The following is a 27,510-nucleotide window of genomic DNA, read 5'->3' on the forward strand; positions in this document are numbered from 1 at the left end:
AATTAGTCAAACAGGACCTACCCCTCATTACCCTTACCCATGTTGGCTGGGACCAATGACTGCATTGTCCCCATTAACTTCAAGGATCATCTTCTCCGTAATTTTACCGGGCACTGATGTGAGACTGACAGGCCTGTAATTGCTAGGGTCTTCCTTCTTGGTACAACATTTGCCCGCTTCCAGTCTACTGGGACCTCTCCAGATTGGGGAACTTTTGTCTTCTGTGTAGCAGGAGACACTCGTGCTGTGGCAGGCCCGTGAGTCTGTCTCAGGGCGGGCAGAGTATGCCTCCACCAGTCGATTTCTCTCTCTGACTCCCTGATGCTCCTCAGCCTATTCACCTCCTCCCAAAGCTCCACCACCAGGCCGAGAAAGTCTTCAAGCACCCACAGCACAGCTCCCAACACTGACAGGAGACTCGGGCACACCCTGCAGCCCAAGATCTGGATGGCCGTGTGTTTCCCTGAGCCCTTCAGCTGGGTAGCCACGTCGGTGACTGTGGCTGGAGAGGCTGCAGGAGATGCAGAGGCCTGGTGGATACCATGGCCGGGCTCTTCACAAGCAGGCCCTGGTGACTCCCTCGGCTGCCTTGAGTGGCCTTGATGCTGGAAAAAAAGCCCTGCCCGCCTCGATCCCCTGCTCTGCTGCAGAATGTGTCTGCCCCGGAGCCGATCGCCTCAGCGAGAGGCCTCGAGTGCCTTCAAGAAGCCTGTCCTTGGGCAGGGTTTGTGGGGGATTTGATACCTGCTTTGCGAATGGCACGAGGAACAGTTGCAAAATAGGCACCTGGCTTTTTCGTAAGACATCCATTTAGGATTTGTAGGAACTCAAGGTTTCTCTGAAACATGGTTTTGGCTCATTGCCAGTAGAGAGGTTCCCCTTGGCCGCCTCGGGGGCGCGCACGGGCACCGAGCGCCGCAGAGCAGCTCCCTTGCCTTTCCCCTCTTGCAGTGAGGGCGCAGGAGGCTTTTCTCTGCAGTCTTACTCTGCCCTCTGCTGTCTATTTGTGAAATACGGCTTTATCTTTTTAAGGAAGAAAACGCCTTATCTTTATCCCTAGGATTTTGATTTTTACCCGCAGGAGGTGTACAGTCTGCATCTGACTGCTGGCTGTTGTTTCCCCATGGGGAAATGTCCCTGTTTGGTTCTGAGGTGCCATTTTCTGGGGGAATTATGGTTGCTGGAAGAGTGCAAACGAGCTAACCCATCGGGATGCCGTGAAGGTGCTCCCCGCTGCGGAGCGTGCTGATGCTAAGCAGCCCGTACCGGTGGCCTGTGAGCAGGGCTTTTAGGGGGTTTTGTGATTTCTGGGCAAGAAGCAGCTGCACATTGCATTGCCATACATGGGGCAATGTGAAACTCGACCTGTGTGATGGGTCTAACTGGAGGCAGAGGGTTCCTGGTTGTGCACATACTAGAAGATGTGTTGGTAGTTTTGCCTTACTGATCGCTGAGGCACTGGGGGCAAACCCGGAGGTCTTGGATCCTCCCACAGCTTTGGTTTGCTTTCGAGCAGTTGCCACAAATGTCTTTTTGCAAGAGGAAGATGGAGCAACTTTCTTTTTCTGTGCTTGATGGGACTCTGCAAGCTCTGTGCAGCAAGTTCCCGTCGTGACCTGTATCTGGAGATGGTCTGTCTCTGTCTCTCTGCCACAGAACGTTTTGGGAGCTGCTGCAGAAGTGTGCCTGATGAGGTGACTTGTCTTCTCCCTCCCTGCTCTGTCGAGTGACACTAACCAGGAAAATGTGTATTTCTGAGGGGTATCTTCAGAGCTCTCCTTGTCTCCTGGTTATCGCCAGTAAGCTGTTGTCTCAGCCTACTGCTGCTAGCTGTGCTTATGAAAGAAACACAAATTAAGAAATAGTGCTTTACTTTCTAAATCCTCCTGCTGCCAAAGGAGCACTATACCCAAATCTGTAGCAAGGCATGATTTAGTTGCAGAATGCAGATTCTGTGTATTTATGGCCTTTAATACGGTTATGTCTGACAGTCATCTTATTTTTAGAAGAGACAAAAACTCTGAGCTGTTCAGATTTTCCTGTTTGTAATAGCCACGAGGTGCTAGCAAAATCTTGAATTACAGCCTCTATTTAGTGCTATCTGTGGTGGGGTAGGGTGTTGTGGTGTTTTTTTTTTTTTTATTTTTGGAAACATTTTTAGCAGTGTCAGGGAAAGGCAGGTCGAGTCTGCAAAGCCGATGGGATTTTCATGTATATAGAACCAGACGCTTAACACGTGAATGACTGCAATTTCTACGTTTTCTTAAAATACTTCTCAGGTCTTACCTTCCTCTAGCTCCCAGCCTTGCAGGTTATCTCCTGCCACTGTTGGTACCATCACAGTGCTGATATGAACAGGGACTCGTGGGCATTGCTGGCCTCTGTGCCAAAGGGACTGGGTGCAGAACTTCCCCGTGTGGGAGGTTTCCTTTGGCTTTCTCCTCCTCACCCTGTTACCCAGTCAAGAGAAGCGTCCTGGAGCACTGGACATGGTGCAGAGAATGGGAAACGCTCCTGAGAGGAACACAAAGGGCTGGCTGCCTTGGTGTGGCTGAAGCGTGGCCCAAAGCCGATGGTGCGTGGCGGATTTGGTAGGGAGCAAGGCCAGGCCAGCGTCAGGCCGTCAGCTGCATCTCCCCAGCCACGAGGGAAGCCACCACGAGAAGACGTAGGGTGGGTAGGAAGTATCTGAAAATTAGCTGTGCTTGTAAGGAGGCTCGATTTTACAGATACTGGGTTGCACGAAGGTCAGTGCGTTTGTATTCGACCTTTGTTAGCAGCTGAGCGATGCCAGGCTCAGCTTTTGAAGGAGGACAGCCTGCAGGTCCGAGCTGCTCTTTCGCAGTTACATATTCCACCAAAGTAATTAAAATCCACGTATACGAAGAGTCCTTTCTCCCTCCAGAAGGCTCCCTCTGCCCTGCTGATGACTCCAACAGCACAGTGATAACAGCTCTGGTTATTCACCTCCTGTCCTCTTCGTAGGCCATCTGCAGGCTTCTGCTTATGGAGCCGGGAGAAGACCTTAGATGACCTTTGGCAGTGCCTGGAAGGGAGAGTTTTGTTAAGATTTGGGGGAATTAAGAAAGTGACATCCTGTTACTAATTTAATTCGCTCTTACAGATGTAATTCACAACAGATCTTATTGTCAGCAGGACACCTGAGTGTTGCAGGAATTGTTCTTGATGGGTATCCCAGCTTTATTCGAAAAACTTGTGACTTTTATTTCTGTAGTAGGACAGGCAGATCCCATTACTGTTCTGCTGGACAGGCACGCAGATGAGCAGGTTGTTCTCCTAAAGCTCACCATTGCAAATTCGTTGCTCTACCCTATGTGCTTTAAGTGGTGGAGGTGTTTCTGCAAAGCTCTCTCTCTTGTCCCATTTTCCACTTCTTATTGCTGAGCATGGCCATACGTGGAGGTCAGTGGTAGGTGATGGGGCACAGTTAGCTGTCATCTGGCAAAAAAAAACCCTGATGGGAAGAGTCTCTTTTGCTGCTCTAGGCCACCAAAGGGTGCCTCTCATAGCTCCGTTCAGAAGTGCCAATTGAAGCAAATCTCCAGCTGTTGAGTCCCCACCCTCCTCTGGATGCACTAACGGGCCTGAATGACCCTGAGCAGCCTCACCTGGGGCCTCCACCCCACACACCCATGGGCTCAGGAGCCCATTTAAGTCCAGCCCTGGGTGCTTAGTCCTTCATTTAGCCCTGTAGCATGTGTGCTGGTCTTTAGCACAGCCACAGTTGTGTCGTAGGCATCCACAGACTGTGCTGGGCTCAATGCCCACCTGGGGCCTGACTTCCTAGCTCAACCTTGGAGCTGTCTCACTGGGGCTGATCTGCAAGCTGCCTACCTGCTTTGACACCACAAACGCACCTGATGATCTGGAGGCTGTCTGGCCCTGGTCACCCTCTGATGCAGATGTCTTCATCATGCGTTACTCTCAGAAGTGCCTTGGGGACTCAGTGCCGCTGGAAATTGTTGGGACTTGAGTATCATGAGCTGTGTTCAAGGTAGGGAGCCCTGTGCAGGGAGAATTCGGGCAGCCCAGCACCGCAGCCAGCAGGACTTAATCTTTCAGTAAAAAAACATGACAAAGGTACAGACTGCAGTGAGGAAAGTCTAAGGTGTGTGTCACTGTCTTGAAAAAAAAAAGTATTATTAAATGTGTGCTTAATTCCGAGTTTAACACATTGGTAAAATTTTTCTCTGACCCTTTTCTTGCCAGATGGTGTCTTCTACTTCTCAACTGTCCGTGCAAATGCCTTCCAACAATGTCGCTATGGAGAGACCTTCCTCCAGTTCCCTGATCCAGAACATCATCAGGGAGATGGAGGAGGCAGAGAGGATGTTTGACAAACCACGCTGTGAGTAGCTTTGCAGTGCTTTTCCTCCTGACTTTGTCTGTTTATCCCATGCATCCTGCAGAGTCAGCCAAGGCTACAATGGGTTGAAAAAACTCACAAATGTGGCTTGTATCCACTCCTGTTACAACCCTAAAGCCTGGTGAGAAGGCTCTGATAGCCATGTGCTGTAGAGTTTCTTTTCTTTTTCCTTGTATTTTTAAAGTCTTTGAACACACTGCCTATAACCTGGTTATGAGAAAATGAGCAGTTTGGTGCATAAAGTGTAAAAGTTGTTCACAGACTTCTGTGCAAGTTTTAATTTGGTAGTTTCTTCTTAGCTTTCTGTCCTGTTAGCAGGTTCTGTTGTGAGTGCTCGCCATTTGGAGGTGGCGAGTGGTGATGGATGCTGAGGTTGCAACTCAGGTGTGATGTTTGTTTGGAACAGCAAGAAATGATTTTTTTTTCCTTCTGGGTACTCTTCCTGATCAGGTAGAGAATCTCGTGAGCCAAAGACTGAGATGAGCTCTCCTCTGCAGCACTTGATTAATGTAATTATAATTTGTCCTGCTCAAAACAACACTACAGAAAGCATGACAGTGTATTTGCTGGAAGCGTCTTGTTTTGGCAGGTAAACAGGCAGATAGCTGAATAGGTGACAAGATTTTGTGTACCTCTAGTTAAAAAGCCTGATAATTACAGTAAGAAAATTATTTCTTGAAGGGATACTGCTAACACTAAGAATCCTGTGCTTCAGCAATGGGCAAGTACGGGAGCGCTGCCAGACTGTGCTGGCATGGCTTGGGAGCACCCAGGGGATCCGAGCAGTTAATGGATGGTGGCAGCACATCAGGGTGAAGGAGAGCTGGAAGGGAAAAGGCAAAGCGGCGCCTCTTTAATTGATGGCTCTTCTGTAGGGGCGCAGGGAGCAGCACAAGCATCTCTCCAAATGTGATGGTTACGGTGCTTGCACATTGCTCCCGAGTGCTACTACGTCGGCGCCTTTCTTCTGGAGCCTGCCCGCAGCCTCTTGCTGTAACCGGCACTTGCACTGCAGCTTGATTTCCTGCGAGTCCAGAAAGTGAAACGCATGCTGCTAAAAATAACAGCAGGGTGCCTACGTCAGCATTGCATTTAGGAAATAGGTCTCAGCGCCATCTCTCTCCCAGCAACGCTGGAAGAAAATCAGGATTGCTGCCCACCCAGCCGTGTCAGGGCTGAGGCAGGGTCCCAGCTCTGCTCTGCTCTGTGCTGCTGTCCTGGGCCGATCAGAGCCCCCACCGATGTGATTTGAGAGCAGAGAGCTTGCAGTAAGCATTCAGGGAGCATATGCTTTGGCCATGTGAGGTAAAGGTGACCCAAATCGCAGGAGCAGAGGTCCTGGGCTGTGCATCACCACTTCCCTAAAGCCTAGCACCTTTTTTACCCTTTGCTGTCTGGTTTCAAAGCCCTCGGGACTGACACAGTCTGGAACTCGTGCTGAGGTGAGAGGTGCATCCAGGGGATGGGAACACCCGTGGCAGCATATATGCACGTACATCTACCCCGTGCACTGCCCCAACCCTGTGCACCTGCTGGCAGGAGCTGGTGCTGGCAGCGGGGGCTCCAGCTCCTTCCTCCCAGCATCTGTCACCCCAGCGTTGGGGAAGGGTTTGAGGTCTAACCTTGCCAGATGTGGGAGGGAAAACCCAGTCTTACACAGAATGACAGCTTTACCCCCAAAAAGAGAAGGATAGGATGGGGAGCTGAAAATCTGGGATGATTAGAAAAGTAGAGCTGACTTTTGAAAGGTGAATCGCCAGCCCCCCTCCAGCATTTGCCTCTTCTTTACAAGCTGTTTTGTGCTTGGGTATGTACCATCTGTAAGGCCAAGCTGGGATTTGGTGTAAATGGTATAAATTGCTTAAGGCTAGATCAGGATTGCATCTGTAAAGGATTGGCCTGAAATATTTAGGATGAGAAGCAGACATTGCTTTGAAAAACAGCTTTTATGGACTGTTGTATTGTTGTTTTCTGCATGGATTCAAGAAGCTGTATCTTTTTCAAGATATTGCATCATGTGGACCACAACGGTTGTAAAGCTGGGATTTCTGCAGAGGTACTGTTAGCAGTTATGACCCAAAGAACGATTTCATTTCTAATATCAGTGCATGAAGATGAGGCTCTTGTGCTGCCGGGAGAGCATTCTGGCTTCACACCCAGCCTGTCTGACCCCACCTGCTTACACCACCTCTTAATTTGGCTCTCAGCTCTTAGTTTGTGCCTGCATTTTTGTAGTATCCAAGCTGCACTATTTTTCTTGTATCCCAAGAGCACTGAATAAAGCACCTAAATATACTCTCTGCTCTCTTTTTCTAAAGAAGAGGTTGAATGAGTCTCTTGCAAACAATTTTGTTTCTTTCATTTAAAAGAACAGCCTCCGCCCCCAGCCTGAGCTAAAGCACACCATTTATCTTTTGTCATTTTTTTTTCCCCCTGTAGATTTGAAACGGAGAATTGCTGAGAATGATCTGCCTTCAAAGACTGTGGAGGTGTACAAGAACAGTAACAGTAGACGTCGATGGACCTTATTCAGGCATGGAACTGTGAAGCTGAAGTATTCGGTAAGGTGTTCGTTGAACTATGCCTCTGCCTGCTTCAGGGATGTTATATACCTACTGCATCTTTAACCTTGGAAACTAACAACCTGCTTTACTTACAGCTTCCTGAATCTGCGGCTCCTTCAGCCACTGCTGAGCTTTTTTTTAATTTCTATTAGAGTTGTATTATAGCAATATTAATATTTATTATATGCATATATAATATTTATAGAATATCTATTATAGCAATACAAGAATAAGTGCATTAACCTTTCCCACCAGCCTAGCTTCCCTCCAATGTAAATCAGAGGCTTTATAGTCTGATGGAGGCACTGGGCCTCCCACTTCTTTGGCTGAATGTTCCTTGCAGGTAGAGGGAACTGTGATGTTTCAAAACTGCTTACAGGTTTGCTCTGTGGTCTTCATGATATATTTTCCCCCCTGTTTTGCCACATGTCCTTTGGATTTGTTACTGCTCCCAGCACCGTCTCTGTGACAGATCGACTTGACTGATTCTTTTCAAAGTGTTTTGCAAATACAGGCACAATCCACTTTGGTTTTTTTTTTTTTTTAATTTATTTTTTTGTTAATGTTGCTGCTGGCTGAGGAAGTAAAAGCTGTTGTGGGCCTGGAGATGTCCATGTCTTTCTCTGGAAGCTGAAAAAAAATCAGGAAAAAATAGCAAAAAGTTGTAACGTTTGTTTGATGTGCTTCCTTGTTTCTGTGTGGGGTTTTTTATTGGTTCCATGCTGAATGTTTGATGACGGAGGCCTTGGTAATTCCTTGGGAATTTATATCACTTGGTGTCATTGGGATCGGTATCACTTGTGTCTGACTTCACTGGTTCCCAACATATAAAACTCTGGATAGTGCAAAACAACAGAATTGCTGGCTGGCATCTAGTGCAGTGCACGGGAAGTTCTCTAGGGAATAGGGCCGAAAAGGTTTTGCCTTTGTTGTTCCTCTAGGCAGTGAGACCGACTTCTCTGGCCTGCTTGTGTTGGGTGTTTCATGGCTTCCAGGGATTGGAATACCTCTGGTATTTCAGTCCTTTGTGGCTTTCTGGAATGCCACCTTACATCACCTCTCCTGATTTTAGTGGGCTGAGACACAAGGTAGAGGGCAACAGACAAGGAGATCATTCCTTCCTTTTCTCTCACTTCTGTTTGGGTCCTACCCCGTTTCTGAAACACAACTGCTTCTTTCAACTTGAAAATGTTATTCTGGTTATAGGGTTGTTGAACATCTAAGCTCTTGGAAGGTAAAATGATCCAAATCTAGTAGGGCTGTTTGTCCTCTGGGCAGAATAAAGAAGGGCAACAATAATATTCCTGTGGAGTTGCTGTTACAGCAAAAAATTGCTCTGCCAGCCCTATCTTGGAATATCATCAGGTGTGTTACAAACATTTCTGTGTTCAGGACCCAGTGCTAACTAGTGTGTGGGTATGTTTGGTCTACCTTAAAAGCATCTAACACTTTCTTTATCTGTTAAGAGGAGCCGTATGTTTTGCAGCCTTTGTAGTCATCCTTCAGGACCTGCTCAGAAACCAATGTGCTATTCTGCTTTGTCACGATATTGCTACCACCAGACGTATTTCTGACAGAGAATTGAGCCTGACATTAGAGCATCCTTTCAAATGCAGCTGAGAATTAAAACTCACAACACTCCAAAAATACTGCTGAAGTTTGGGAAGGGGTAGCTAGGAAACTTGACCTCTCTGGTGGCGATGCCTAGAGAGGATGTGGAGCTGGAAAGGCAAAGGAGCTTCTCATGAGCACACAGACCCGTGTGTGATGTTTGGCTTAGACACAGGTGTGCTGAAGACCCCATGCATCGCTGGGACAGAGAATTGGTTTTGGGTGCTGATTGGGATGAGTTCGGGGACGTGTTTGGTGCTGCCATTAGGCAGCTTGTTGCTAAGCCTGAATTACAGTGGACAGGCAGGTGTGCAACCTGTGCTGGGGTGTATAAATCAGAGTTACCATGTTAAGCACTGCTGGAGTAGGATGTATAAATGTGGTTACAATAGCAGTGCTGGAAAATTCATCCTTCGCCTCTGCCCCACGTTGAGTGAAGATGCATGGGTCTGTAAATCAGCACTTTGCCAGAAAGAAATTTCTTCTTTGCCAAGATTTATAAATTTGAGATAAGATTTGTGAGCTTGGGTATCTCTTACTGGGTGCGTTCATTGACAGCTGAAGACCAGTCAGGTGGCAGAGCTAGTACAGAAAGATTTATACCTCCAAACCAGAGGCCAGGCTTCTGGAGAAACTGCTCGATTTCCATTTTGGTTGGGAAAGTGTGAGGTGGAGACAGCAAGAGGGGACTGCCAAAGCATTAGGCTTGTCTTAGGGGCATCAGTGCCATCTTGGTCCTTGGAGAGGTGCGGGTGGGTGTGCAAAAAGAGCACTGGTATCACTACATGTCATGCAAAATGCAGAGTTGTTGTTGAGCAGCTGCCTTGTGAACCCCAGGAGGCTGCTTATTCCTTGCTCTGTGTAAAGCCCAGGTTTTGGTTTTAAAAAAAAAAAAAAAAAAAGTATAAATATATTTTCATTTCTCTTCTAATTTCAGGCAGCAGGGAAAAAAATAAATGAGGTCAAACTGAGTCTTTTAAAAGCTTTCGGTATTTGTTAAGTAAGCTTTTTTGCTTTATATGCAAAGCATTTTGGTTTGGTGCTCTGGTTGCTTGGAGCCTTTGCTTTGCTGGGAGCACTTTGACACAATCAAGACCAACTTGCATGGGACCTCGAGGTGCCCAAGAAATCGGCAGACTTTGCTGCAGCAGGAAACAGAAATGCCAAAAAGTACTCCCCAAAGGCTCTCCTAGCTCTGACTGGGCCCTTGGCATCTATCACACCTTGGTGATTAGCAAAGCCGATGGCAAACATTCCCGTTCTCTGCTGCTTTTCCCCTTTGTGTCTTGTGAGCTCTTGTACAAGGGACTGAAGCCCAAATTTATGTGCTGGAGGAAGCCAGAGTGCGATTACTTCGAATGGAAACTTTGCATCAGAGCCAGCTTCTTCGACACCCCCTGTGCTAACGAGAGGCTGTGCCTGTCCTGTCCTTAGTGCTCTCCCCAACTCATCAGCTGTTTTTAGAGGCTGCCTTTGCAGTGATGGTGGATGTGTGAGCCACCTGCACCAGCCCTTAGCTGCCCAAAGCTAATTCCCCACAGGCACATTTGTGAGGAATGGGAAGTCCAAGCAATGTGCAGCCTGCAAGAGGTCGGAGCAAAGGGAAGGTTGGTTTGGGTTCTCGTGCTCACCCTGTGCTGCAATGAGCAGGGAATGCTGCTTGGTATTCCGCACCAGCTCTTCTGCTTTCTATTTTTATCTCCTGGCATAATGCTGAGTGAGCAATTTGTTCGGTGGGGTTATTATTATTATTTTTTTCCTCTCTTTGAAATGTGTCCTGCACCATGTTTCTCTTGGCTCGCTACTTTGGGGAGGAAGGGGTTGTGGAAGGGATCACAGACTGCTGCATTCTGCTACGTGAGCTGGATGTAATCGTAGTCATTTCTCAGCCCTTCTGTCCACATGAATAGGCTGATGGAAGAGCACAGTCCCGTGGCTTTCCGGGTGCTAATTAGTTGAAATATCAGCGCGTTGATGATGAGAGGTTTATATGCACATAAGGAGGGCTGCCAGGAAAATGCAGCCTCTTTTAATTTCCCTTCCTTCATTTTAAACATTCAGTACTTCTGCTGCCAGGGTGTGCCTGATCTGTGTGTTTTCTGGGGTTTGTTTTATATCGTGATAAACCTATTCTGCTGTACTTAACGGTGCTCTGAAATCTTTGTTTTTTACGTTACTTTCCTCCTGGAAGCCACTCTTAGGCATTTGTGAATGCTTTTACCAGTTCTGAAAACCTGTCCGTGCCTAATTGTTAAAGAAAAAGATGGAAAAAAAAAAAAAAAAAGACTTGATCATTCAAGGTGGACACAGCAGTTCGGACCAAGCCGGCAGGTCCCGGTGCCCCTGTCCCGGCGCCTTGTGACTCGCTGGCGAATGCTTCCCGTGTGTCTGCGTGAAGCACGCCCAGCAAGGAGCTCTGCATTAGTGGGATTTGCAGCAGTGGGCAGCCTTTTAAGCACCTGAGGTCTGATGCATCTAATCCGATTGAGTGTTTGAACTGCTCAGAGCCCAGGGAGCGTTGAAGGGATGTGGATAGTCTCCGGTGAACCCTAGGTCATCCCTAAACCCATTTGCGCCCACTTTGTGTGGATGCTCCGTGCTTTGGACTTGCTTTCTGGTGGCTGTGATGGAATATTAGTGCAAAACACACTTTAAGGTTCCTACCACCAGAAGTGAGCAGTTCTTATAAACTTACCGTGCTCTGGTTATTTTGTCTTGCTTAGCAGAAACGTGCTTATTCAGAGCTGTGTTTCTGTACGGAGCAGTGCTGGGGGAACACGAGCCTTGGTTCCTTCGGTGTTACCCCAACAGCACCATAGCCCAGGTGTTTCCCCACCAACCTGGGGACAGACAGGGCTTGGGTGATGAATCCTTACAGGAAGGAGAAACTTGACAAGCAGGAACACTGAGCTTTGGGTCGCGGGTTTCTGTTCTAGGTAGCACAAGAGAGAGACTTGAAGTTCCAGGCTTAGAAGAGGTCTCTCAGCTGCTCAGAGGTTACACGTAAGCCTGTTCAGAAGAATCTCATCTTCCAGTTTGTGATAGTCTTTAGAGTGCAAATGAACCTCGGGGTTCATTTTCTGTGCCACTGCAGGTGGTAGGTGCTGCATCCTACGTGGTTTAAAATGTGTGTAGAACAGTGACTTGACTGTACGTAATCGCCTCTTCTATAGTTCAAATTAAGCTCTCTGCCCTCATCTTAAATACCAGCCTGGAATTGATCCTTTTCTCCATTGCTCGGTAGTTCCACCTTGATTGCTCTGCTTCAACTCGTTACTCAGCTCTGTCACCGTCTTTCACTCTGGGATATGGTTTATACAAAAGAAGCTTTAAAGTAAACTCAATTAGTGTTGCATTGCTAAAACCTTAATGACATTTCGCTTGGCAGCTCAGTGTGGTTTGCCCTTCCCCAGTGCGCTATGTTCTCAATAAAGCAAAGTCCGTGGTAGGTGTAGCATGAAAAATCTCTGAGTAAATATTGGAACAAATGCTTCTGTAGTGCTTCCTAGGCTCTGGCTGCATTTGTGACTCAAGGCCACTGCAGTGTCACCAGCATGTAGCTGAAAAGGAGCTAAATTTGGGAGGGTGAAAGGCAAAAGCACAGTCATAGCTTCAGAGTCTCCTCTGTAGCTACAGAGATGTGGTTCTGCGATGCGCCATCACCCACGCAAAGTGCTGCTGAGGCCCCTGGTCACTGGGTAGGGGAGTACATCCAGTGAAATGCTTCCATAAAAAGCCCGACACAGCACGCCTGGACACAGCCTTGTGGTGCTTTGGCTGACACGTGAAGGTCGGGGGCTTTGTGAGGAGGGTGCAGGTGCTTTGGCTGGATTTCGCTCTGCGTTTTTAAGTCACGAAGCCGAAGCAGATTTTGGTGATATGTTGCCACCACCCAGTACCAGTGGTAGCAGTAAAAGGTCTGGTTCTGTCCCTGGCTTTGTCCTAGTGGTTTTAGACCTGAATTGAACCAACTCAGGGTATAAAATTAACAGGATGAGAAGCTGCACAGGGAACTTGGATATTACAGCACTGAAACCACGTGGTTTGCAATGAGCTCCTCGATGAATCAGGGGAAGCTTCACCTCTTAATGGACTGTACAGAATATAGAGAATAATTCCCCTAATACATCTCTTTCAATTTCTAATATGTAGGGAAATATATTATCCTGTTGTCCAAAAATGTTGAGAGATCAGTCTTATCTGAACAAGAACAGACGTTTCATGCTGGCTCCACCTGGTTTGATGGGGTCAGTGGTTGTGCTCCTACACGGCTGGAGAAAGGCTGGAAGCGTAGCTGGTTGCACTGTGGCTGCTACCAGTATTGTGCACTTCGCCATCACAACACCACCAGGAATTGCTGCAAGCCAGAGAAGACCTGATATCCTGCACAGCTGGAGAAGCAGGTTGCTCCAGGAGAGATGAGTCAGTACTGACTGATTGCCCTTTCCTCGTCTTCTCACGCCAAAATGTACACATCTGAAAGCAGAAATGCCTTCACCCCTGTTCTTTGTGTGAGGGGAACTCCTCCGTTCTCAGTCTCTTCACATGCTTCCAAATTTTTCGCTGTCTTTTGGCACCTAAGTGGGCTGCAGTCACGTAGTGGCCTCGACTGGCCCTAGAAAGAAGGGAAACAGCGAGAAAAAGGTAAATGGAAGCTTTTCCAGGACTTCGCTACAGCAGTGAAGCACTCAGGTCTCTTGGCGATGCTGTCTGCGTTCTTGGAGTCCCAGGGCAATGCTGACAAGAAGCTGAGTGCTGGGATTGCCTTTGTCTTGGTGGTGTTGGCTCCAGATGTGCAGGCGCGTGGGCCACTGCTGGCTCGAGCAACTTCGGGAGGCTTCTGCTGCAGCAGGACAGAGCCGGGCTCTGCACTGTGAGGCTTTCAGCTCCACAGCACCTCCGTGAAATGGTTAAGAAGCGAATGCAGTCTTTTCCAAACGTGTAGGGTGTTTTTTGTCTCTGTCAGAACAGTGTCTGTCAGGTGTTTTCCCCGTAATCGCACCGCGTGGTGCTTGCTGAGCGATTCCCCGCGGAAATCCAGCACAGCACAGTTGGCCGGCCGCCGTCAGCGAGGCTCCCAGGACGCGGGGTTTTGGAGCAGGGTAAGAAGGAGGCTCCCCGGCTCCTCCCGTCCCTGGCAGCTTGGTGATTTGCGGTGAGAAATCCCCTCCTCGGGATGGGGAGGGAGAGCTCTTCCCCCTCGGCTCTCCGTGCCCTCCCCTTGCTGCGGCGGGGTGCTGGAGGGGCTCGAGCTGCGTGTTGCTCGTTCGATTAGCCCGGGCAGGTTAGGAAGATGTCCAGTCCCACCTGTACGGCGTCCTGCAGGGATGAAGTTGTTACAGAGATGGATTTTGTCTGCTGCTGAAGAACCAGTGGCTGGATCTGTTGGCACACCTGGCTCATTTCCCTGCGTTCTTTATTAGGGCCACGTTTTTCTCTTGTAAGATATCTTACTTTCATTTTTAACACTAGCCAAATATCAAATATTCCTCAGGAGAGGTCTGTGATTACAGCTCAGTTTTGACAGCTGAGAACCATCCAACTGACGTATTTGCTTCATCTGAGATGCTATTTTCAGCTCTGCTGCTGGTTTCACCCTCAGTGACAGTCCGTTTGCCTTTCCTCTGGATGACATTTTGGGTTGAAGCGAGTTTGTTACAAGCCAGATCCACGGGAGGTCAGGCTGTATTGTTTTAAAACTCCATTGTGTAAAATGGTTATCTGCTTTTGTGAGGTTTTGCTGTTATTTTGATACTCTTTCAGCCAAAACAGAGCAGAATGAATCCCCTCATCCCAGATGGGCACCATTAAAGAATTTGGTCCATGTCCTTCTGAAACATTTCACAAACCCTTCTGCAGAAATAATCTTTCCTGCCACTTTATTCTATTTTATTTTTGGGTGGGGGGTGGGCTTAGGATAAAGGCAAACTAAACTTTACAAGCTCTTTTTGGGAACAGGGCCTTTTCCAGCGCTAATTTTGCAAACTATTAGAGCAGGAGATTGGGAGGTGGGAACCCAGTTATGCAAACAGAGCCACGTCACTCCCGGCCAGAAATAGCTTTGGTGCATGTGCACTAAGGTGGAAACGAAGGCCTTGGGTGTACGGACAGCAAACAGCGATGGGAGGGAGGCGGGAGGGGAAGCTGCAGCCTTTTGTTTAGAGTCTCTCAGGAGGTGTTTAGAGAAAGTGTGTTTTCCAGAGGAGCAGGGTATTACTGCTTGCAATTTCAGTGGGATCAGTTACTGCCTTTCTTGCACAAAAAGAGAACTAGGGGTTTTAGAGATGACAGTCTGTTCCCAGGGGTGTTAATCATTTTTAACAGCCACGTAGGACATGAAGAAAAACTGGAGAATAGTTCAAAATTGCACCTTTTGCCTTTTCTTTCTTTCCTTTTCTCCTTCTACCCAGTCCATGGCCAGCTCAATGCGTGCCCGTTTGCTCCTCTGCTCCTGTGTGGTTGTTGGTCAGCCTGGCAGCTCCTTGCTGCTGGAGGATTTTGTGAAAATTTCACATCGACTTGGCTTAAGTCTTCCTCTGTTTTCATTTCAGCCTCACCCAGCACTGCAACGCCCTAAATAATTCGGAGAATGCTCTCCCAGCTATTTGATGCGTGCTCGTGAGCAAGCTGCCTTTCAGTTGTGCTGAGCGTTTGCAGCAGGGTTATGGCCCAGCATCCTTTAATTTGCTGCATGTTGCTTTCCACCAGGCTTAAAATAAACTTTATATATTTTTTTTTCCTTTCTCCTGTAGTATTGCTATGCTGAGATCTCCCTTCGCAGTGATGTGTTTAATTGCAGTATCTAGCCGTTAGGAGAACACAGTGCTTCTGGCCCAAGATACAGTTTTGAGTAAATAAAGGAGATAAAATAGGAACTCCAGGATGGAAAATCCTGCTTGTAGGTGTGTAGATGAAGTTTCCATTGGATCAAAGCCTCCTTTTTTAATGAAGACTTGCAATTTCTTATCGTGCAATGCTTTTCTGGGATGAGCCGAGAGGGGCCTATAAAGCTGAGCAGAGGCTTGCCGACTCCTGTAATGGGCAAAGCGATTCCCAGGCCCTGTTTATTACCTATTCCTCACAGGCTTCTTTTGTCTCAATTAAAAATCTTGTTCAAATTATTTCTGTAGTCATCCCGAACTGCAAGCACTTATCAGACTGTCTTCCTCACTGTGTTCATGTAGGAGCTCTCTCTTTCTGCCCCACTTCTTTCCAGAGGTACGTATGATTATGGTTTTTTTGTGCAAACATCCGCAAATCGAGATTTTACTCTTTGGTCTCTCCACTCCCACCCTCCAGTTCTGTCACGTGCATGTGTCTGAGAAGCTAAGGCTTTGGTGACACGAACCTTTCAGCTGTTAGGACTGTTTGCCTCCTCCATCCCAGAGTGTTTTTCAAGCACGCCGCTGTTTAGGCTGCGCCAGTTGAATATTGTGGTGTCCTAAAATAGCTGACCCCAGGTAAAAATCGGCTCAGCTACTCAGAAAGGGGAAGTTAGTGCTGATTTGTTGGCCTGTCAGTTAAATAAGAGCACCAGGATACTCAGTACTTTATATTCTGTGTTGCAGTGACAGCAACATATCAGCTGTCTTGAACATAACTGCTCTTTTCTATATGTTGGTGGTTAATTAAAGTGTTCATACATCCTGCACTCTTCAGCATTAATTCTGAGATTTATTTTGAACCACTGCCAGGGGAATACATTGTTACGGCATCCTCTTTCCACATCTATTAGCAGGAAGAGGATAATTGAGGAAATCTCACGCAGATTTAATTGGGGACTGAGGGCAGGAGCAGGGAGGGGGGGAAACACAACGCAGAAGTAGGTCAGAAGTTTGGCGGCGGATAACTCTTGCTTGACACCGAGCGGTGGAGCCGAGCGGTGCTGTCATAGGCAGCCGTGGGCCTGCCGTGGATTTGGGGTTAACCCGAAGGAGCTGCCTCCCTCGTGGCTTGTGTAACGTGCTGCAGACCGGCCGGGCTCGGAGCATGGTGCGGCCGCCTCTGCGGGAGTTGCAAGGGCAGGCGACGATCCCCCGTGGCTTTGTGTGGAATGGGTAAGGAAACAGGGGGGCTGCGAGCAGCTTGGCCTGCGTTTGGGGCAGGCATAGCAGGATTTGAAGCTCGGGAAAGCAGGCACCGCGCTCCGTGTTGCAGCTGCTGGTGGCATGGGAGCGTGCTCTCCCTTCGCACCCGCAGCTCCTGTGCTGGCAGCAGTGCCCCTGCGGCCCCTGAGGCAGGGCCAGGATCTTCTCCCAGATATTCTTTTCCTTGTTTTTTTTGCCTGATGTGGCTGCAACACACAACACCATTCTGCAAATCTGCATTGGGAGCTCCTTTTGCTGGTGCTTTGGCAGGTTAGATCTGCATGCCTGGTCACATCATGCCAAACTCGGGGCATACCGTGCAGAGGCATAAGCAGGCCCCATAAAAAAACAAACAAACAAACAAACGATGAAGCTGCAGTCTCTTTGTCAGGGCTCCAAAAACATGCAGCATGCCCTTGGGTCGCTGCTGTGTTTTCTGAACCATGGTCTGGCAGCTCCCATGTCCAGCTTTTAGACCCTGAGTCCCACCTGCAGCGTAAACTTCGGGTCTGTTCTTCCTGTTCTGTGCCTGGACAAACCACGTAGCTGGGAGATAAATAACAGGTTATCACAGTAAATGGTGCTGTGTTTGAGTATCATCTGCCTGACTCTGTGTGATGCTGGAAGTCTCCAAGCTTTGCCATGCTTCAGCATCCCCATCCCTTCAAGTCTCGTGTCTCAGTTCTCAGGTGTAAGACTTGGGTTATCAAAAGGTTTGCCTTATTTTGATGGTGCTGAGAGATGTGCTGCCCCTTTGGCGTTGATAGCTCGTGGCCCCCGGTCAAGACCAAGCCTCTTGGTGTGAGCTCGTGCAAACAGTAAGAAGCAGCGTGTGCCCTAAAGAGCTGCCAGTACAAACACAGGCTGACACTTTCCAATAGGCGAAGAGGAACGAGAGCAGGGCTCTAATTACAAATGTTGCTGTTATTTTTTACTGGGTTTCCCCAATGTCTTTACCAACAGCACTGCCAACCCGAAGCATCAACAAATATGATTCTGGCTTAGAAACGAATGTAATTAAGAAATACAAACACACAGAAAAGGGTGGAGGCTATTTGCCTCTGGTTTTTGAGCCTTGAGGGAGTCTCTTCTCAAGCATTTTCATCTTGTTGCGCAGAAACTTATGTTTAAATAAAAATAAAACCAAACTCTCCTGACAGCAGCAGGTCCCTGACTTCTTTCTCAGGCCATAATATGGGGCTAGCCCCTTCCTGCCCCTTGGGAGCTCTGGCTGCCCTGCCGTACTGCTGAGGTCTGGGGGTTTCTTTCATTGTTCCTGCCCTCCGTTGAAGAGCTGCCCTGTGGCTGCTGTTGCTGTGGTTAACCTGTGTATTTTCCCTGGGATGAATCTTTCTTTCCAGCTACCAGCTGTAAAGCCCACGGGGGCTGCAGATGCGTCGGCTTGTGCTGGAACAGAATGTACAAAAAATAGAGTCCTCAAGGACGCGGCTTTGTGTACTACAGTGGCTGATGTCAGTGGATGGGAAAGGTCTTTTTTTTTTTTTTTTTTTTTTTTCTGGCAATCTTTATTCTTAATGCGCATTCGAGAAAGAGAAAGGCAAAAAAAAAAAAAAAAAAAGTGTGTTCTGCTAAACCTAAGTTAAGAAGCTTGTTCAATTTTTAAACAGTTACATAAAACCATCAAAGTCTGACAGCGGAGAGATGCAAGTTTGTGCAAAAGAGAAATAACAAAAAAAGCTGAAAGGGAGTGTCAAAGTTAATTCCCCCAGGCTTACACCTAAAACAGCCGTAACTTACAGATGAACCCACTCCTGCTCTTTTTCCCTTTTTTTACTTCCCCTTTCTTGACAAAGGCCTTTGTGTTGATGAACTCCTGGCAGACTGTGGATGCTGCTTCTGCCAGTACTGTGCTGCTTCTGCCAAAGCAGCTCTGGGTCCCAGTGAGCATTTCTGTGCTGCCCTCGGGGAAACAAATTGGTGGGCTTAAGCCGTGGCAGGAGAGCTTGCCTGGAACATAGGTGCCTGGATTCCCGTGTGTTTCTGCTCCTCGACAGCCGGGTCCGTGTGCCTGCAGTCTGCGGATGCAGTATCCTGATCTTTAAATTTTAAGAAGCTTCGGTTCTGTTGTTGGTTCCGATGCCATCTGTTGTTCCCTTCACCAGAGCAGAAGAGATGGGTGAGTGGATTGAGCGGTTCCTCAGCGCCCCGTGACCATTTTCCTCCAGATATCTTGTAGGGAGCAAGTCAGGAGCTGAACGGTGCGCTCTTGGTTAGATAACAGACCTGCTAGAAAGCTTTGTGCTGTAGGATCACTCCTCGCTGGGTAACATACGGAGATGTTCCAGGTCTCTGTGAGTAATGTTAATCTATTTATACCTACTACCTAGATACTGGAAATCCATTAGATCTGGTTCTGTCTAGACACGATCAAGGACATACTCTCAACTCCCATTATTTTTCGATAGCATTAATATTCAATTAAGTCTTTGTCTTCAAATGTATTCTGAAAGCTGTAGTTATTGAGGAAATTCATGGGGAATTAAAAAGAAGTTGTCCTCTGACAAAAAGGCTATCGCATCCCAGAGGTACTCATGCAGGGTAGGCGCACATCTGCTATCTGAGTGCTCTCCGTCCATCTCTGCAGCAACTCCAAGCTCGAGTTCCTGTGTGGCTAAAGGGGTCAATGTAGCCAAGGAAAGCCATAAAACTTCCTGTGGGTGCGGGAGAGCACAGTGGTAAAACTGGGCTACAGCTGGCCTAGGTTACAATCCTTTTTCTTCAGTTGCTGAACTTTCTGATGTTGTATTCAATATCAGGAATCTAGTTGGCGTTAACCTTAGCCACTCGCTTTCGTCACACCTTTGCAGAAGACGCTTAAGATTAAAGTTGCTACTACAGCTACTGTGAGCACAGCAATTTCTCCAGGTAAGTCTTCAGGAAATCAGAGTTTAACAGTGCTTGGTTGGTAGCTGGAAGCCCTCGCTTGCCACTCTTGGGAGTGTGGAGTGCAGGTAGGAGCAGGGACATTTTCAGTCTATTTTCCTTATGTAGGGGAGATGTTTTGTCAGGAAGGGATGTATCTTCTTCCTTACGTGTGACAAAGCTTTGTTCCATGAGAGAGATTCCTGGAGAAAGCAGATGGGAGAAAAAACTGCTCAAGATGTGCCCTGTCCACGTGGCAGGGCCCCAAAGGACTGATGGATTTGGTGGGACTGTGCTGCAGGTCTCAGTGCTGAGAAACTCGCTGCATAAAGTTTTTTTTAGTATTATTTTTTACTTTTTTTTATGTCTTGTCACAGGTGATTTCTTCCTTTCATGCATGCACACATCACTGTGTCTGTAAAAGAGCTGCCCATGGCACTGCTGAGGTAGATGGTTTAGGGTTAAGTGCTTCCTCTCCTATATAAGTGTGGGATTCTTGGGGGTGAGAGGCACTATGTAAGAACAAGCAATTGTCATTGGAAAAATCTCAAAATATTTCTGCTCACACAGCCCCAGGTAAGGGTCTAACGATAAAGATGGGCCACAAGAGAGCCAGTTCTGGTGTAATCAAATCCGCTGGTGTTTGTATGGCAGATGTAACAGAAATATTTGGCTCGCTCAGTCACAGCGCAGTTACTGCTTGTTTGAAAATCCTGTGGCAGAAAGAGAAAGAAGTGATTCCTGTGCCCAGCATCGGTGTGTCCTAGGGTGAAAGGATGGTGTAGGGTGAAAGGAACTGGCCTTTAATTTTGAAGGTGAGCCATGCAAGCTGGACTTTGTAAGAACTTCAGAGAAGGGTGTGAGACAGCCGCGGGCCTGCCTGCAAGTTGCCAGCAAGGTGGTGCTGCGAGGGTCACCATTTTTAACGCAGCAACCCTTCCCTGTAAACTGCATCTCTGTGTGACCCTCAGGCTGTATTGCAGGCAGCATTTTCCCTGTTTCTCTGCCCCTACCTGTGGGGTGAGGAATGCAGCGCAGCCAAGAAGCAGCGTGCCGGTGATCCCCAGCTGGTAGGTAGCTCCATGGGGCTGTTGCACATCAGCATAACTGAGAGCAGTCCAAAGGATTTCTCCTGTGAATTACACTGACTTACAGCGACTGCTCAGGGAGAGAGAAAATCCTTTCCCTGCGGTGGCTCTGAGCCATGCCAGGAGCTGAGTGGGCTCCCAGCTGCTCCCGGAGCAGGAGATTGCAGCACATATAACCTCTGCTGTGCTCAGCAGTGGAAGAACAAATTGAAGGTCCCAGTGGGACCGGTCTCACAGAATTCGCCTCGTTTCTGAGATTTTTGTTAGCTGTGTCTAGCTTACAGGTAACACGGGTCCCTCAATCCCATCTTTGTCTTTTTTAGTGCTATTGATGCTGTTCCGAAAGTCGAGCTAGCTTTGTTGTTCCTGCATCTCTACCAGAGCTGGATGTTTATTTTAGTGGGTGTATTGGTCCTTATGCAGACTAACTGGTCACCGGTCTGTGGAGTATCTAGGAGTGCTGGTCTGAGTGCCTCTGGGCTGTGTCTCTCTGGCTACCAGGTCCTTGCTAGTCCTGGTGATGTTCTGCCACGCAGACTCCTCTGCCTTCTTCCAAACACCGCAGGAGCTCCAGGTGCTGCTCTCTGAGTTTTGCCTCTCCATTGTTCTCTTCCTTTCCATCTGCTTGCTTTTCTTCTGTTAAAAAGAAAAGGAGGGGGTGAAAAAAAAACGTTGTGGCCTAAAGGGGTTCCCCGGTCTCAGGTAATTGCCAAAGTGTCAGCAGCTGTAAGAAGTGTCTAAATGAAATCTCTTGTCTTCCTTTCCTAGCGTGGCTCAGCTTATCTGTTTTGTCACCTGAACTCACCGGTATCCATCACTTAGAGGATGGAGATTTGCATAATTAGTGTTTTTCAGGTACCTTCTGAAATGCAGAAGGGGAAGGTACTCACACACATCTCAGCTCTTATCTAATGAGGTGCTGACAAAGAGGTATCCATGGAGACATCCATTATAAGGCACTGCTCTGAAATTGGTTCTTGCCAATGCCTGTTAAAATGCCAAGGGGTTTTCTTAAGCATAACTTAAACTATTCCTGTGCTACATCCCTAAACAAAAATAGTTGTGCCTGAATGTGATGAGAATCATCAGCTGAAAAAATGAGGTTTGCAAGGTCTTATTAAGGCTAAGGGATAGGGAGTGAATTGCAAGAAGGGTACAGAGCTTTTTTAAGATATTCTACCGCCTGCTTTAGCACTGAGAGCTACTGCGAAGATGCCAGGACAGAAAGCCAGTAGCCCTCTCGGCCAAAGCAAGGTGCTGAGCATCTCTGACCTCTGGGGCATCCCCAGCATCCTGAAGCTTTGATCATTGAGGTGCCTCAGTGGTGCTGGGGTTGTCCAAATTCCAGCCCCCCAGACTGTTAGGAAGCGTTCCCCTGTGAGGGGGATGCCTAAACATCACCGAGGGACTTCCCCGAGCTCTTCCCCAGGGGATGGAGCTGTGCTGCTCTGTAGTGGCTGCAGTTACTGGCTCGTGGGGTTAGAAATGACAGGCAGAGCTCAGGCGGGGAGGAAATAATCCTCCTTTTATGTTTGTCCAAATCTCCCTAGCAAACTTAGTCGGGCACTTAATTCTGGGGTTTTCGCTGACGGGTGGTCATGTTGGCGTTGCAGTGCATGGATTTTCTTTTCAGGTGTCCTCTGGTTCCTCCTCTCTCTGCTGCTGTCCCCATCACAGCACTTTGCACTTCCACAAACCTCAAGTCCTGAAAAAGGCGCCTGGGGGAACCTGAGGCCTTCTCGATGCAGGAACGGAGCTGCTGGGCTCAAGCTGCCTGTCACACTGCTCCACGTGTGCTGTGGCTTTCCTGCTGCCTCGAGTTCACACCTTTTTGTGTCCCGTGGCAATAGGCTGCTCAGGGAAACCTGACCAGATGCAGGTAGTGTGTTTTATGCTTCTGCAGCTGACACGTGTCTCGTGCTCTGACAGTCTGCACAGCATTGGTGGATAAGCATTATTGCTTCTTACAGTAATGTGCTGGAAGAAAAAATTGAAGATGGCTCTAAGTAAACCCTTTCTCCTTGCCTTTCCTGTTGTCTTGCCCTTGCACGGCAAAAACAGGAGAATCCAGCGTATCTGACTTGGTTATATGTAGCTTGAGGCTGTTGGGGTTTATTTCTGGGTTCGGTTAATGGGTTATTTTTTGTTGTAGCTCTGTAGCAGATAGGAAGAACCTACACAATATCAGAAACTAGAGAGAGGTAATGATGAAGGTACGTGCACACTCCTTCCCTGGTCTGTTCCTGTGCCCACATGAATACCCCCAGTCCTGTGTTCATTACAAAATAAATATCCATCTCCCAAAGGGAAGGCTGAACCACGGTTCGGACTGCACTCGCTGACATTTACCATTCACACTGTGTTGGTTAGTCGTGTAAGGCATCTGATGAGAGAGCGTGCTCTTGTGACACGGGCTGAAGGCTTTGGCACGGGGGTAGGAGGCTGGGGACTTGCTGCTGGCTGCTTGGGCAGGGCGGGGGTGATCCCCTCACCCCGCTGCACCTTACCTTCCGCACTGCTGCTGCGGAGGTCCCTGTGCCGACAGATCCCCTGAGATGGGTGGCTGAAAGTTTCCTGCAGAAGTAGAAAGACAGTGGAATTGCTTGCTTATCACGGAGCTGCAGCACCTCAGTGCGTGTGGAGGAGAAAGAAAGGCTTCTTCACCGGCGTCTGAAGTACGTGGGCTCTTGGCTGAGGTGTTGGGAGCACTGCTGGAGAGCTGCTGTCACAACTGGAGCAGCATCTCGAGGAGAGGTCAGAGCCTTTGTCCTTCTGTCATCCCGGCGCTGTGTCAGTAGTGGTGTTTGGGATTGCTGGGCAGTCCTCAAGCTGCAGAAAGTTGCCGAGCCCCAGCAGCAGGTGCCGTGGGTGTGTTAGTTAAAACGGTGGTTTCCCAGCTGTGCTCCACGTGCTGCACTGAACAGGCCCGTAAAGAATAACCAGGAAATGTGAGTCTAATAACCAGCAGGTAAATTCATCTTGGAGCTGTTAGCCCTTGCTGTTCTCCTGGCAATCTGTTAATGCTCTGCAGGGATGTTCGGCTGGGTACCACGGTGTTGGGTCCTGTAAGAGACCTGTCTGCTCAGGCACGGCCATTACGGAGCCTTAAAGGTCTGGCCAAAATTAACCCAGCAGCTGCACTGCTCTGGCAATGTTGAGCTTTGGGGAGGTTTTCAGCAGGCTCAGGACAGAGACAACTCCAGCATCTTTTCTGGGGGCAGTGGATGAAGTGCTCAGGTGACCGCAGGGCTCTGTTCGGACTGAGAGGGTCTGGATGTGAGATCAGCACCTGAACTAATATTCTTTGCAACTGCATCAGAAGAGAACAAAAAGGGAGGTGGCTGCCCAGGAAAAGCAAAAACAATTCGAGCATCTCAGGGCATTTGAAAGGAACTGGCTTCTCTTTTCTGACAGCCTTCTTTTAGCACGTACTGGACACATTGGCTCCTGGTATCTGAGCTATCTGAATATTCAAGTCGCCGTGGATAATGCAAACTTATATAGAAAAGCAAAAATGCAAAAACAACCCCTCTGTGCCAGCAGCTCTCCGTCTGACATCCGTCTCTAGCTGACACTTTGTTTGGATCCTAGGCAGGGTTGCAAAGGGAGGGAGGAGGGCTGGTGAAGCCTGGTTTGTGCTGAGCAGGAATTATGAAAGCTCAGCGGAACTGCAGCCTTTCCAGAGCTTAAAATACACTCTGACAAAAAATAATAATAATAAAAAAATCATCGGGGAGCTCCCCGTGAGCAAAAACCAGTCCCCACTGTCACCTCTGTTCTGCTCGTTCCCTCTCCCGTCCCTGCAGATGCTGTGGCTGCAAGGTCTTTGATGTGCAGATGTGGTGACGCATGTTTTGGTCCCTGAGAAGAGCCTGGGTAGTTCTGGAACCGCCTGAATATGCAGGGCTCCGGGTTGTGCAGTGCAGCAAAGGCACAGGGAGGGGAGAGCACCGGGGGGCATTGCAGCAGGCAGGAGGATTTGGGCTCGTGTTTTTGAGGCAAAGCAGCAAATTGTCACTGGAGGAGCACCTCTAGGTTGGTCCCTGGCTGCTCTCGCAGTCCTTCGGGTCTCCAGTTGCAATATTTCTCCCCAGGGTCTAGAGGAAAGGACATCTAGCGGTGTTTTATCCCGTCCCTACTGCAGGTGTTTTATCCTGTCCCTGCTTTATCCCAGGCTGAGTCAGTCCTCACCACCTACCCCCAAACTGTAACATCGAAAGGACAAATTGCATCTTTTTTATTTTTAATTTTTTTTGAACAGAAGGGAAAGGAGCATATGTGTCGTGGGCTCTTTTGTAAAAACTGTCCCTTGGGCTGGAGCTGTTGTGTTGAGTTTGGCTCGTGTCTCTCAGCCCCTGCTCCTCTGCCTCTGTTTTCACTCGTGCTGGCGTGTGCTGACTGCTGCTGCTCCACACCGAGGAGGTGAGGACGGGCACTTGACCAACCTGTGACTTTTGGGTGCTCTGTGTCTTGAGCACCCAACATCCCGTCAGCCCAGGACCTGATTTCCACGCTCCTTGTGGGATTTCCAGGCCTGCTCCCACTGCGAGGAAAAGACAGCAGTGACAGCCCGTTATTTACTCTCAGCTGTCCGAATCAGTGAGGAAAAATGACATCTCAAGAAGCCGTTTTATTCTGTACTAGCTATTAGCTTTTGTATCCGTGGGGGCAGACTGCCCTGTCTGTGTGTGGTAATTACGCCGAAATTGGGGCAGGAGCCGGCTTTTGAGTTTTGGGGCTCATCTGGGAAGATCTGCGTGCTCCCGTTACACAATGGTGCTGCGTGCAGGAGGAAAAAAGAGCAAAGCCAAAGGTCTGTCAGTGTGACAAAGCCGCCTTTCCCCACGTGGCCAGCTCAGTCTGCCATAACCTCCTTGCTCTTTTTAGGCCCGACGGCAGGACGGCATCCCGTAGCTGAGGTTACTAAACGAACTGATGCCAAGGCACTGAAAGCTGCCCCTGCGATTGCTGGTGTGGTTTTGGAAAGTGCCATCCCCGTTCTGCTCTGGGCTGTTGCCTTCCTCAGTCACTTTTGGGGTCGTTTTGCTGAGGACCTTCAGTCGCTTGCCGGCAGTGCTGCCAGCACTTGGTTCATCGGTGTCCTCGTGCTGTGTGGGCGAACACAGACCTTCCCTCGAGACCCCCTGCGTGTGTGGGGCAGGACAGAGCGTGTCCCCCTTCGGGCTGGGTTACAGAGCCTGCCCTGGCCCCAAATGCACGGCACCCAGAGGCTGTTGTGGCGCAGGTATTTAGGGGCTGGGTCTGTTTGTGGGATCTGGCCGTGCCTTCTGAGCGAGAAGCACGTTGCACCGCTAAAAGGCTCCAGGATGTGGGGTTCCCTGGCATCCTCCCATAGCCCTGCTGCTGTTTTTCCTTTCTGCCTGCCCCGTCCAGAACTCCTGTTTCTGCAAACAGCAATCCTTCATCCGCCCTCATGTGGTTCCTGGAAAACTTCTTTGTGTCCACTGGTCTTTTTTTTTTTTTTCTTTTTCCTGTTTTCTCCAGCTCCCTATTTTTTTTTTTCAGCATAGAGCAAAACAAAAGGCCCTACTAAATTCCTGTAATTACAGTCACCCAAGCAGGCACATTCATGATAGGCTTAATAGGGCGGCACCATGTCAAGCTTTTGTTTCGGAGGGGCGGGGGGGAAAAGTCCTTTGGTACTTCAGTGCAGTTTATGACTGTTCCTGTGTATAATTTGCAAGCCATTAAAACCAGGCCTGGTGGAGGCCCAAAAAGGCAGAATGCAGTCATGAAAATGGAAACAAATAATGCAGTTCCCCACTGTTACCCAACCCGCTGAAAGCAAGACTTCCAGGAGGAATTTTAACTCAGGGCTTTTGATGCTCTACCTTAGTTTTTAGCAGGGCTTTAGCAAGGCAGGAGTGCACCCACCTCACTCCCATTTGCTGCAGGTAAGGTGTTTGTCGCCTGACCAGGGTGACCTTTAACCCTCAGGTGATTTATCACTTAAAAAATGAGAGGCAGGTATTTTCTTTGAAAGAGATTGGGAATATCCTTGCCCAGAAGGGATGGAATTAATTTGGTCCTGGGGGAGCCATGCGTGGCAAGCACGCCCTGGCTGCACGGAGGTGAGGCTGCAGTTTGGGGTCCCACTCCAGATGGGGGTCAAAGCCCCCCTTGTCCCTTTGATAGCACCTCCCCATCGGTGTGTTCAGTTCTCTAAAGCACTTTTCAAGGGAATGCAAAGTGCATCAGGTTATGGTTCGCCCTCTGTGGGGTATGCTCCTTCATACAGCAGGCAGGGGGAGCTGCTCGAGCTGCCCAGAGGTTCCTCCTTCCTTATCACCTTCCGTGTATTTGTGGTCAGCTGTGGCAGATGGGCATTTAATCCTGTCCCCCTGACAGCTGGGTGTCACGGAGCTGACCCAAGTGTTTTATCCAGGTCTTCCATCAAGTGACAACAAAAGGCAGAAGCTCCTGGGGATAACAACAGACAGGCTGGAGGAATAAAACCTCTTCTACGGCTGCTGCAGACAGTCTATTTTATCACCTTTGTTCTCTTTTTAGCCACGTAACTATTCCTGGAAGAGCTAATATTAGGTCCCCCCTGACTATTTCTAAGAAGCTGGGAAAAAAACAAAAATCCAATTGAATGTCCTCGTTTCCAGGTGAAATGATGCTGGCCCTGCTCGCTGGGCTCTGAAAACCATCGGCAGCCCTCGGTGCTGGGAGGCACTGGGATGGGGGCTGATGGAAGTGACAGGAAGGGAGGCGTTAAAAAGACAAAGCAATGCCTTTAATCGCGCTGTTTGGAGATCCTTTCCCTGCCTTCCCTGGGCATGACACAGGTAGTCACGGAATTGCTTTATTTTGCTCCTTTTGGAGCCAGGAGGACCGCAGCATCCAACAGGACACCTCCCTGTTGG

The 27,510-nt window shown here is 48.7% G+C and overlaps 1 protein-coding gene across 4 annotated transcripts in view; it reads left to right on the forward strand.

Moving 5' to 3' along the window:
- LOC309883127 (uncharacterized protein) overlaps nucleotides 1-27,510 on the forward strand; it is a 173,869-nt gene that overhangs the window by 18,504 nt on the left and 127,855 nt on the right. For all 4 annotated transcript variants that reach the window (XM_082770926.1, XM_082770927.1, XM_082770924.1 and 1 more), the window contains exons 3-4: nucleotides 4,231-4,369; nucleotides 6,827-6,948. In XM_082770926.1, coding sequence (XP_082627052.1) covers nucleotides 4,231-4,369; nucleotides 6,827-6,948 — 261 coding nt within the window. The remainder of the gene's footprint in view (nucleotides 1-4,230; nucleotides 4,370-6,826; nucleotides 6,949-27,510) is intronic.

This window comes from Aythya marila (assembly GCF_965140915.1).
Source record: "Aythya marila genome assembly, chromosome: 13".
Taxonomy (NCBI): Eukaryota; Metazoa; Chordata; class Aves; order Anseriformes; family Anatidae; genus Aythya; species Aythya marila.